Below are 12,686 nucleotides of genomic sequence, written 5' to 3' on the forward strand. Positions count from 1 at the left end.
GATTTTTTTAAATATATATTTCTCAAAGTCTGATGTGAGTAAAAACAGAGAATCTGAGAGGATTTCCTGTCTGGATGTGAGACAAACGGAGCCTCGATGGAAGGTTTTCATTTCAGAAATCCTAAAATCCGGTGGTGTTACGTTTCACAAGTAAGGAAAAAAAACATTCCTAATTTAACAGTGAAGGAGTTAAGGTCAGAGGAAACAGCTGAGCAGCTGTGGGACCAGTCGGTGCCTGATGGGGCCCAGCGCTGCCACGCTCCTGGTGCTCTAAGACAACAGACTTTGTTTTTCCTGCTGTGCAGATGAAGTCATGCTTGTTTGATGGAGATGAGATAAGCTTTCATTTCTTTCTGCTGACATTCTCCAGAAGAGTAAAAATGAAAGACAGAAAGATTAAATTACCTGTTTTTTCCACTGAAACAGGAAACTGATTTAATCTGAAGACCATGGAATGAAGTGGGACCAGTTTTAAAGAGAAAATGGTGAAAGAAGCCTCACATTATTCCCTCTGAACTCCATGTCCTGTCATCAGTCCAGGTTCCTTACTGTGTTTCACAGCATTTCTGCAGGCTGAGGCCAAGACACTGGACAGAAATGATACTAATAGTAATTATAACTTAATTAACTACAGAGTCAATGAAAAAACACCATATACTGCTGTTCACTTCAAACTTATGCATTAATATTAGAAATAAAAAAAACTTTGTTTGTTGTGAAAATGGGAAGTTCAGGTTTAAAAGCAGCATCAGGTTTAAAGATTCACACAAAAAAACTCAAAAGTTTTAAAAACTACACAAAAAAGACTCTCAGTCATAATAATTTACTTTACAAGACTAAATGGGGAAATACTGAGCAATTAGAAATATGAATATCTGACTTTTATTTCATTCTATGCACAGTCAGCATTCATAAAGTGGCAGGAAGTGATGTAACTGCCTATTTCCTGCCATAAAAACATTTAACTCTGCATTATCATGTCTTACACTGATCTTTTTTAATGCTTGTGCCAGCATATTTATCAGATTAATTTGCATAATGTGTTTTATGAGCTGTAATCATCTTTGCAAAGCGTGAACTGAGGTAAGGACATTTATTTCCTCATACCAGCAGCAGCAGCTGTCCAACCAGTTTCTCTGATGAAAGAGTTTCATCCTAATGATGGCGAAGCAAAACAGATTCCTTCAGCAGAATCTGGTTCAGTTCTGAGGAAACTGGGCCGCTGTTACCAGAAGGAGCTCTGCTTTCTTTTCATCTGCTGTATAAAAGCTGAAGAATCAAAGTTACGACGTGAGATGGATCGGTCTCATCCTGGAGGTAAGGTGTGTTATTTTTATGGTGATAATACGGAAAACAAATCATCAAAATTAATGTTCGCAATAAGAAACTAATCAGTGCTGATATATTGATTATGAAACTCATGTTGGATTCTTTAATATTTGTTTTATAGTGACTGAGTTTCACTAACCTGCAGATCAACCGCAGAGGAATAAAGAGAAACGATAAAGAAAAACAATTAAACATTCAGAAATCTAAAATAGAAAAACTATTTTTATTTTGTTTAACACTAATAAATGGGTTCATATCTCTGATTGACTGAATTTTTGGTTCATTTAGTTCATGATATTCATTCTCATTTTCTTACTACTTTGGTAAGAACTTCACTATTTCAGATTCATTTGTGAACAAATGTAATCTGTGTAAAAGTTCCTGAAACCTAATATCTTATTTATTTATTTCACTTGCTGGTTTTATTATTTAGTCAGAACAAATTGAAACATTAATTTACTGATTTTACAGCCTCCATCAGCATATTTACAGATTTCAGATAACTGCTAAATCAGACACCACAACAAACAAATCCACTAAAGGTTTTGTTTGCACCAAAAACATAACAATACAAGCACATTAGAAAGTGGTGTTTTTTTAAAGTAGCTTTATCAAATTATTTGTTTTTAAATTAAATAAATAACAGTATGTTGCCATATTCATACTGTGAAAATACCCACATTACTTCCAACAAAAGAAGGGCTTCTAACATGGCAGGTTGAATTTTACTTTAAAAAACAACATTTTGTTTTTCCCAAATAAACGTTTTTGAAAATGAGAATTGTACATTTTATGTTAACATTCCTGACCTTATAGTTTAATTATCTGTAAACATCACAGCAGCAATTTTTTGAGATGTTGTTAAAACGAGATAGTAGGAATTGAGACAACAAGCATCAAGTTGAAATATCCTGAAACTAACCTAACAAATAAACCAGGTGAAATATTTAAAGCTCTGCACCAGCCGTGACTTTATCATGTAAAGTCTGATGTGTTTATGAAGATAATAGATATTTTCTCTCTTCTTTGTTCACAGGTGGATATGAGTCTAAAAGAGTTCGTAGCAGGTGTCATCCAAAGCCTACCTGTGTCCACAGGTAAACGTCTGCAGTCAGGGTTCGTCAGTTTGAGCTCAACATTCAGCTTTAGGCTTTATGTCTTCATTTAAACTTTCATCCATGATTACATACTAAACCTGTTTGGCCTGGTACCTTTTCACATTTTCTACTGATCATTTTACACCTTTTCTTTCTTTTCTCAAACTCAAACTCTTTTCTCCCTCTTTTGCAACTTTGCAGAACTCAAAAGTGCCACCTACTGGTGCAACTCGGTATTTGTGCACAATTTCTTAGCACTAATGCTAACTAGTGATGCTATTTATATCAAGGCTAAACCAGCTAATGTGTTGGAAAGATTCATGTTCATTTATATGTGAACTGTTTCTGAGAATATAATGATGATTTCAATTAGAAGTTAACTGTCATTAAAAGAAGAGTGTTTTGCTAAATTTAGTTTTTTCTCTGTTTCTCTCATTTCTAGATCATTTTGTGGAGGAATTCCTTCATGTTCTCCACCAGGACTTGTTTCCCTGTGTGGTTCCAGTGGGAGTGGCAGCTACCTTTATGTCCGTCCTCTCGGCCGTCTTTGTGGCATACAGATGGAACCGAACCCCAAACAGCAAATCCTCCGGTAACTGCAAGATGCTGTAGGAAAACATGATAAATGTGATGTTTTGTCCAAACAGGTGAATAATGATGCACAGGCATTTCTAGCTGCGTGTCCTGACATGAAATATGTTTCTGACAGAAGTAAGTGAAGGTGATGCACTCGGCACTGTAGGAGGTAAAGAGACACAGAAGACTCATGTGAGTGGAAAAATGTTTTATGACCTATTAGAAAGTAACAGAAACAAAGAAATTAAACGTTGATCTGCAGAAACGTCTAGATCAGCTGTTATGGGACCTGAAGGCAATGTTACCTACAGGGGGGTAATTATTCTATTGTTTGCATTTTATTACTAAATATAATCCCAGGAAGAAGAAGGAAAATCTATCAAATTAACACTGAATGCACAGAGAATGAGGTCCATACGAATCAAAATATGAGAGTAAAGTCATTATATTACAAGAATAAAGTTGAAATATTATGGCTTTATTCTGATCATTTAATTTTTAATTTTCTCTGTAGTAGAATATATAAATAATTATAATTACTAACTTAACGTAATCTTGCATTGAGACAATTTGATATGTTTAATAATCAAAATGTTAAAATGGTTGTCCAAATTTCATATTTTATACAAATTTCTATGCATAAACTATGCAATTTAGCTGAATGAAATGGAAATAGAGTTCTCTTAAAAAAACAAACAATAAAACTATTTAAACAGAGAAGGACTTTCTGCAGGATGGCTGGTTTATTTGCTGAAGTTCACCCGCCATGACTCCGTCTGCCTTAAATCTCAGGATTCCCTTCCTTCTGTAGTAAACTGGTACCATGACTCAGCTATTTTAAATCATTCTGTCCACATTTCATGTTGCTCCAGGAGTAAACGGTTCTGCTCGGCCTGATTTAGCTAAAAGTCAAGGCTGATCGCTCACTGAGGTTTTACTGTAAACCAAACAGTTTCAGCAAACAATGACCCGGCTGAGAACGAGACGATGCACAGAGTAAATAAAATGACAGGAGGCTTCAGTTTGGCTGATGACCTCTGAACTCTGTTACCACTGCTCAATCTAGCGTTCAAATGGGAGTGTTGCAGTTTACTCAGGTTTATTTTCATTTTTAATACAAATACTGTTAACAAAAACAAAACAGTTTTTTTATTTTTCTGTATTATTATTTTTTACATTCTACATCACAAAGACACTTTGCACATTTTAAAATTTGTCAAAATAAAAATATTTAGTTGGAAAAAGAGAAAAAAAAATAATTAAATTGTGTTTACCCATTTTTTTAAACTACATTTCTTAAAGACTTTAAAGTTTAATATATTAAGTGGGAAAATAATTGTTTTCTGTCTGACTTTTTTTTGTCTATGTGGATATATTTTTGCATCTCCCATTAAAAAAAACAACAATAAAAACAAATGTAAAGTGAAATTTGCTGTAAAAACTTCTGTAATTTTGCTTCTGTTAAAGCCTTTTTTTGGGGTTCAGGTGTTAATGTCACAAATACAATATAATAATTATTATATTAGATGTAAAACTAATATAATATTTTTTACAGCATAAAGAAAGTCTTTATTCAAGCAAACATTTTACTAAATGTTACTGATTGTTTAAGTGTAAAGAGAAAATCAGAGTCTTTGAATCTTCATATTAAGCATGAATCTTTTTAACATATTAAGAGAAAAAAATAAACATAGCTGTTAGTTTTTGCTTGTTTAGCCTCCCATATTTCTCCTCTGGGCTGAATGTGTTGATTCTGGATGAAACAGAGACATGATTTAAATCAGGAAGGATTATGCTGAGAAACAACTAGTGATGATGCGTATCGGCCATAAGGGATCATGGGAAAAGTTTAAAAAAACTGAACATGAAGCTGCAGATTTATGGGGAAACATCAGTGCCGCTGCAGAACATGTGTTGGACTCTGGTTGCATCTGAATTTAACTGAACTCTGTGAATCTGGGATCAGTTTAGGATTACATTGGCATTTGAACTGAATCTGTTGCCTTTCTCCAAATGATTCATTTTTGTAACCAGCAGATGAATGAAATGAACTGAAGTGTCTAAAGCTGTCAGTTTTCAGCTTCTCCTCTGATTTTTGCCGAAGGCAAAGACGAATCAGAGAAGCCAGGTCTGCCTGGATCAACTGAAGAGTGTCGTCACAACGATCTGGAGAAACAAAGTAACACACACACACACACACACACACCCACACACACACACACACTGAAACACCCGGTGTAAACATCACTGCTCTGTGATATTCACACTGTTTGAACTACAAACACTGAAGTACCTCCAGCTATTTTGGATTTAGCTCATTTTAATACATTTAGTGTATAAAACAGCAGCTGGTAACAAATCAGACTTTACATCTTTTTAGTCACTTAAAAGAAAATGTCTTGTTTCATATCAAATTGGTTTGATTTTAGATAAACAAACAAAAAACCAGGATTGTTCCATTAAAAGCTGTAAACACCTGCAGCCAGAAATAACTTCATGAAAATTCATTTTGGATTCTTCACATATCAGGGTAAAACTGTGGTGTTATTAATAAGTTTTGCAAGTCAAAGTCTAAGCATTCTTGTGTGTCTTGTTCTCATGAGTAATAAAACATATTTTATCTTTCTGTGTCCTCAGCTGGAAGATCGTTTGGAAAAAAGTGACGTCCTTCAAAAACAGCTGGAGAAAGAGCTGGAAACTGCAAGAAGAGATCTGGAGGTCAGAGAGCGAGCTTCGTTTTCTACCTGGACAGATCCTGAGTTTTCTCTATTTCATGATAAAGCAATGATGTGAAACAGTTTGGTTGAACCAAAAAGCCAAAAATGAATCTTAAAGGGGACAATAGTCTTTTTAAAGTAACAAAACTACAATAGAGTTTTTGTTTGGTTTGTAGATGTGAAGACAACCTAAAAGCTCAACATCATTTCTTTCTGTTTGCCTCAGGCCAGCCGTCAGCAGACTGACAGAAAACTGTGGCAGAAAGAACAAGAAGTGAATTTGATCACTGAGAAACTGAAGAAAATGACTGAGGAGCAGCAGAGCCTGGTTGGTCCTTTTCCTTCTGTTGCTAAATGAACAAACGGCTCTTAAAACTGTATAGAAAACAATTAGGCTTTAATTATAAGAACATCTTCTGTTTGTGATATTATCTGTATTATTATGTTACAAATGCGTTTGTAATATAATAATTTTTACAGCATAAAGTCTTTATTCATACAAACTATGTTATAAACGTGTTTCTGTGTAAAGAGAATGCCAATGTCTGAATCTTCATATTAAGCATGAATGTTTTTAACATATTAAGAGGAAAAATAAACAGCTGTTAGTTTTTGCTTGTTTAGCCTCCCATATTTCTGCTCTGGGCTGAATGTGTTGCTTCTGGATGAAACAAAGACGTGATTTAAATCAGGAAGGATTATGCTGAGAAACAACTAGTGATGATGCGTATCGGCCATAAGGGATCATGGGAAAAGTTTAAAAAAACTGAACATGAAGCTGCAGATTTATGGGGAAACATCAGTGCCGCTGCAGAACATGTGTTGGACTCTGGTTGCATCTGAATTTAACTGAACTCTGTGAATGTGGGATCAGTTTAGGATTACATTGGCATTTGAACTGAATCTGTTGCCTTTCTCCAAATGATTCATTTTTGTAACCAGCAGATGAATGAAATGAACTGAAGTGTCTAAAGCTGTCAGTTTTCAGCTTCTCCTCTGATTTTTGCCGAAGGCAAAGACGAATCAGAGAAGCCAGGTCTGCCTGGGTCAACTGAAGAGTGTCGTCACGACGATCTGGAGAAACAAAGTAACACACACACACACACACGCACGCACGCACGCACGCACGCACGCACGCACGCACACACACACACACACACACACACACACACACTAAAGCACCCAGTGTAAACATCACTGCTCTGTGATATTCACACTGTTTGAACTACAAACACTGAAGTACCTCCAGCTATTTTGGTTTTAGCTCATTTTGGATTCTTCACATATCAGGGTAAAATTGTGGTGTTATTAATAAGTTTTGCAAGTCAAAGTCTAAGCATTCTTGTGTGTCTTGTTCTCATGAGTAATAAAACATATTTTATCTTTCTGTGTCCTCAGCTGGAAGATCGTTTGGAAAAAAGTGACGTCCTTCAAAAACAGCTGGAGAAAGAGCTGGAAACTGCAAGAAGAGATCTGGAGGTCAGAGAGCGAGCTTCGTTTTCTACCTGGACAGATCCTGAGTTTTCTCTATTTCATGATAAAGCAATGATGTGAAACAGTTTGGTTGAACCAAAAAGCCAAAAATGAATCTTAAAGGGGACAATAGTCTTTTTAAAGTAACAAAACTACAGTAGAGTTTTAGTTTGGTTTGTGGATGTGAAGACAACCTAAAAGCTCAACATCATTTCTTTCTGTTTGCCTCAGGCCAGCCGTCAGCAGACTGACAGAAAACTGTGGCAGAAAGAACAAGAAGTGAATTTGATCACTGAGAAACTGAAGAAAATGACTGAGGAGCAGCAGAGCCTGGTTGGTCCTTTTCCTTCTGTTGCTAAATGAACAAACGGCTCTTAAAACTGTATAGAAAACAATTAGGCTTTAATTATAAGAACATCTTCTGTTTGTGATGTTATCTGTATTATTATATTACAAATGCGTTTGTAATATAATAATTTTTACAGCATAAAGTCTTTATTCATGCAAACTATGTTATAAACTTGTTTCTGTGTAAAGAGAATGCCAATGTCTGAATCTTCATATTAAGCATGAATGTTTTTAACATATTAAGAGGAAAAATAAACAGCTGTTAGTTTTTGCTTGTTTAGCCTCCCATATTTCTCCTCTGGGCTGAATGTGTTGCTTCTGGATGAAACAAAGACGTGATTTAAATCAGGAAGGATTATGCTGAGAAACAACTAGTGATGATGCGTATCGGCCATAAGGGATCATGGGAAAAGTTTAAAAAAACTGAACATGAAGCTGCAGATTTATGGGGAAACATCAGTGCCGCTGCAGAACATGTGTTGGACTCTGGTTGCATCTGAATTTAGCTGAACTCTGTGAATCTGGGATCAGTTTAGGATTACATTGGCATTTGAACTGAATCTGTTGCCTTTCTGCAAATGATTCATTTTTGTAACCAGCAGATGAATGAAATGAACTGAAGTGTCTAAAGCTGTCAGTTTTCAGCTTCTCCTCTCTGATTTTTGCCAAAGGCAAAGACGAATCAGAGAAGCCAGGTCTGCCTGGATCAACTGAAGAGTGTCGTCATGACGATCTGGAGAAACAAAGTAACACACACACACACACACACACACACACACGCACACACACTGAAACACCCGGTGTAAACATCACTGCTCTGTGATATTCACACTGTTTGAACTACAAACACTGAAGTACCTCCAGCTATTTTGGTTTTAGCTCATTTTAATACATTTAGTGTATAAAACAGCAGCTGGTAACAAATCAGACTTTACATCTTTTTAGTCACTTAAAAGAAAATGTCTTGTTTCATATCAAATTGGTTTGATTTTAGATAAACAAACAAAAAACCAGGATTGTTCCATGAAAAGCTGTAAACACCTGCAGCCAGAAATAACTTCATGAAAATTCATTTTGGATTCTTCACATATCAGGGTAAAACTGTGGTGTTATTAATAAGTTTTGCAAGTCAAAGTCTAAGCATTCTTGTGTGTCTTGTTCTCATGAGTAATAAAATGTATTTTATCTTTCTGTGTCCTCAGCTGGAAGATCGTTTGGAAAAAAGTGACGTCCTTCAAAAACAGCTGGAGAAAGAGCTGGAAACTGCAAGAAGAGATCTGGAGGTCAGAGAGCGAGCTTCGTTTTCTACCTGGACAGATCCTGAGTTTTCTCTATTTCATGATAATGTCATGATCCGTGTTTCTGTGTGTTTAGCTTTGAGTTTTTCTGTGTGATTCTGTTTCCATGCGAGTCTCTGTCCTGTCCTCCCCGTTGATTGTTCCCAGGTGTGTCTCATTCCCTTGATTACCCCGTGTGTATTTAGTCTCACCTGTTGTCTGTGTTGTCGGGTCCTTGTCATATGTCTCAGTTTGTCGTACGGATAAACGGATGTATTACGCCGTCTACGCTCTCTCCAGTGGAACTGCTAGTCCTGGTTAGAGTTTGCTCACATGCTAATTCTATCAGTCAGTTGCTACCGGCATCCTAGCTGTGCGCTTGTCTCCTGCCCTGCTGCCTGACTCGGACTGTTGTATGAGCTTCTTCATCATTAAATCATCATCTTCTCACCATAACCTGGGTCTCGGCGTCTCTCCTCCTCACCGAACCACCACACATCATGACAGATAAAGCAATGATGTGGTTGAACCAAAAAGCCAAAAATGAATCTTAAAGGGGACAATAGTCTTTTTAAAGTAACAAAACTACAATAGAGTTTTAGTTTGGTTTGTAGATGTGAAGACAACCTAAAAGCTCAACATCATTTCTTTCTGTTTGCCTCAGGCCAGCCGTCAGCAGACTGACAATAAACTGTGGCAGAAAGAACAAGAAGTGAATTTGATCACTGAGAAACTGAAGAAAATGACTGAGGAGCAGCAGAGCCTGGTTGGTCCTTTTCCTTCTGTTGCTAAATGAACAAACGGCTCTTAAAACTGTATAGAAAACAATTAGGCTTTAACTATAAGAACGTTTTCTGCTTCCGGTGGTGCAGCTACAAGAATCCAAGCGTGAAGCCGAGTCTCTGATCAAGGAGAAGAAGGACTTAGAGAAAAAGCTGACTGAAGTTAAGAAAGACGACAACAAGGAGGTAAAAGTCACTTTGTTCTGTTTCAAATCACTGATTCTGGTCCTTGAAGCGTAAAAACGGACAGAAACTGAACGTTTTACTCTGCTGTTTCTGTTCCATCAGTCTGAAGCTGACGTCCTGCAGCAGCTGAAGGCTGAACAGCAAAAGAGGGAAGACGCTGAAAAATCCCTGCAGGAGCTGAAAACAGAGCTGGACAGCAAAAGCCAAAAGGTTTTATGTTTTCACCAAACTCAAGGCTTTTTGATGCACACAAGCAAAGTTTCTAATCTACAGAGATAAAACTCTTAATGGCAGGAAGTTGTCTAAGTTTTATGTTTTCTGAAAGTATGTTACCTCCATTTTTCATTCTCTTAGCTGAAGGTTTTTTCAGAAAAGGTTGAAAATCTCCATGAGATGCTGAGGAAGACAGAAGAGTCCCAGCAGGTGTTGATGAAGGAGCTGCAGAACCATAACAACGAGGTACAACCTCTTCTTATAGCTTTTACAATAACGTTTCACAGTCTCTGCAGACTAAACTCAAAATTAAAATATTTATCAGAGCTGCATGAGTCCAGTTTGTTGTTTTATTTCCAAAGTGCAGGTAAAGAACCTGTTGCTACATCATGTTTCAGTTATAAGAGAAAAAATCAGCATATTTATGTGGCGCCAATTCAGAAGAAAACTTGTCTTGAAGCAATTTACAAACCCTGACAGTGGAGAGAAAAAAAGTCATTTAAGTTCCTGTAGAAGAAAAGTAAAAAGTGAATGTCAGTAGTTTCTCCTTCTGGGAGAGAAACACTTTTAAACAGCTCAGATCAGTGTTTAAATCTAAAACATGAAATAGATCAATTCAAGCTTTACGAGCAGAAACTTTTAAGGGAACAGCAAAATAAAAATAATTATAATGGCATTAAAAGTTGTTTTTCAGGTATCAATATGTGAAGGTCTATTAGGAAAAGTTATTTTTGTGCTGAAATCAACATCCATCCCTCTGTCTGATGGCAGCAGCAGAAAAACCCTGAAGAATCTGCAGCCGAGGAGCCAAACCTGGACAGCATGATGTCAGAGACGACGGAGCTGCGCAACGAGGCAAAACATGTTCATGTCTTTATATTCTGTTGAAACTACATATTTCAGAAGATTTGTTCAAATTGTCACCAAGATCCTCACACATTAGGAGGGTTAGCGTCTCATCACATTTAACATTTTAACATTTTTATTTCACAAGCACATTTTCTCCAAAAGAAATATATGAGCCAAAAACTATTTATTCACCAATTAATCAAGAAACGCCTGGTAATTGTTGTCATAAAGAAGGAATGATTCGTTTCTTCTTTCATAAAGTTTTTATCTGCGACCATTATATGAAATGTTTCCTCCACTAGAGGGAGCTATTCTTCCTACAATAATTGAGGTCAATGAAAAACAGATTTATTCCGACAACTGATATTTAAAATAAATTATATGACTTAGATTTATATTTTCTGATTCTTGTTTTGTATTTTTATGCTTTTCTGCATCTTGTTTCCCAGCTGGAAGTCGCCCAGGCTCAGTCTGAGGCTCTGACAGAGAAGAACCAGCAGCTGGAGGCTCAGCTGGCTGAACTGAAGCAGAGATACAACCAGGAGGTGAGACAGGAACCCTGCAGGTCCCTCAGCTTCATGCTGTCATAGCTGATGATAAATTAAATGTCTCACTTCATTACAGTTTAAGAGGATAATCGCAGAGGAGCGAGAGTGGAGGGAGGAGCTTGACAGAGACCTGCAGGGTCTGAGGAAGGAATATGAAAACAAGGAGAACGAGGTTTGCTTCGGTTTCAGAACGATTCTCTACACTAGATCAAGTTTTAAATGACCAAGTCAGTGAATCTACATCATTTTTCCTTCTCCAGCTGAAAACAATCCAAAAAGAAGCAGAATCTAAAACCTCTGAAGACGTTTCAGCATCGGCAGAGGAAGAGGAAATCTATGTCGAGGATTGATAAAACTATATATTCAATAGTATTTTAGATAAACTGAACTTCACCAGTTAGTTAATAAAAACTCTGAAACTGGTATTTTTAATACCAGTCAATTTAACCACATTATTTAATTAGGTGATGGTGTGATACATTGAGTTTCTTTTGTTGTATATATTTTAGCCAAACAAAGTTATCAGAAACTGTATAAATGTAATTATTTTGACACAATATTTATTATCTTTTGTTATCTAAAAGACACAAATCTGGTTTGGATCATTTTACTTAAATTTAAAGTTTCCAGTTGTGTTTCATGCTACAACAAAATGTCTTTGTTGTCAAATAAAAATGTACTTTAGTTTTATCTGACAGTGTGAACATTTAAATCAATGCAATGCAGAGTTTAACAAACCTAAACATCTGTAAAGCAACCAATCAAAGCTGTGCATTATTTTTCTTGTCCAAAGTGGTGCAAACATGGTTTCCACTGCACTTATGTACAAGTATTATGGTAAATTTGTTGTCTGAACTGTCAAAATAAATAGTTTCACATGTTTTTAGAGTGGTGCTCGAATGTTCATGAGCGGCTGTGGTCCAGAATCTTCACCAACACTGTGAGTCAAACTGCATTTACCGTTTATCAGATCAAACTGTTTCTTCCAACCTCTTCAGAACATCCTGTTGGTCTGAGCAGAACCACAGACACACCAGACGTCCACACGCTGAAGAACAAAAGACATTTCACCGTCGCTGCTGTTCTTAACGTGTGATGCAACTGAGGATGCACATTTATCTGCAGCACAGAGTAAATGTTGGCTTGACATAAAACCAATTAGTTGGGAAGTAAGTTGACCGATGTGCCTGCTGAATAATTTCACGGCCACCACACCTTGGTGGTTTCTCAACAGACCGAGTGACGTCACTAAGAACAATGACACATTTATGACGACGACAGGAAGCCCAGC

The 12,686-nt window shown here is 36.6% G+C and overlaps 1 protein-coding gene across 4 annotated transcripts; it reads left to right on the forward strand.

The window, feature by feature from the left end:
• The first annotated feature begins 1,199 nt into the window (after window positions 1–1,199).
• On the forward strand, window positions 1,200–12,085 carry LOC106910706 (uncharacterized). 4 transcript variants are annotated; one of them, XM_088015278.1, is made up of 20 exons: window positions 1,200–1,322; window positions 2,366–2,426; window positions 2,869–3,018; window positions 3,136–3,194; window positions 5,107–5,181; window positions 5,640–5,720; window positions 5,946–6,047; window positions 6,732–6,806; window positions 7,118–7,198; window positions 7,424–7,525; window positions 8,212–8,286; window positions 8,743–8,823; window positions 9,482–9,583; window positions 9,690–9,785; window positions 9,888–9,995; window positions 10,140–10,244; window positions 10,773–10,853; window positions 11,297–11,392; window positions 11,472–11,567; window positions 11,656–12,085. In XM_088015278.1, the coding sequence occupies exons 1-20, from the start codon at window positions 1,296–1,298 to the stop codon at window positions 11,743–11,745; spliced, it is 1,743 nt and encodes a 580-aa protein (XP_087871404.1). In that variant the 5' UTR covers window positions 1,200–1,295; the 3' UTR covers window positions 11,746–12,085. The 4 variants fall into 4 exon arrangements, with proteins under 4 accessions (XP_087871404.1, XP_087871402.1, XP_087871403.1 ...); XM_088015276.1 differs by having other exon boundaries at window positions 1,201–1,322; window positions 10,770–10,853; XM_088015277.1 differs by having other exon boundaries at window positions 1,201–1,322; window positions 3,139–3,194; window positions 10,770–10,853.
• The last annotated feature ends 601 nt before the right edge of the window (window positions 12,086–12,686 follow it).

This window comes from Poecilia mexicana, unplaced genomic scaffold, assembly GCF_051168715.1.
Source record: "Poecilia mexicana isolate PSO_F unplaced genomic scaffold, ASM5116871v1 scaffold_18, whole genome shotgun sequence".
In the NCBI taxonomy this organism is placed as follows: domain Eukaryota; kingdom Metazoa; phylum Chordata; class Actinopteri; order Cyprinodontiformes; family Poeciliidae; genus Poecilia; species Poecilia mexicana.

Excerpts from the sequence above, each read along its gene's own strand:
- LOC106910706 (XM_088015276.1), top strand. The coding sequence starts at position 1,296 with ATGGATCGGTCTCATCCTGGAGGTAAG. Across the intron at positions 5,182-5,639 it reads CAACGATCTGGAGAAACAAA|CTGGAAGATCGTTTGGAAAA; the intron begins GTAACACACACA and ends CTGTGTCCTCAG. Across the intron at positions 10,854-11,296 it reads CGACGGAGCTGCGCAACGAG|CTGGAAGTCGCCCAGGCTCA; the intron begins GCAAAACATGTT and ends CTTGTTTCCCAG.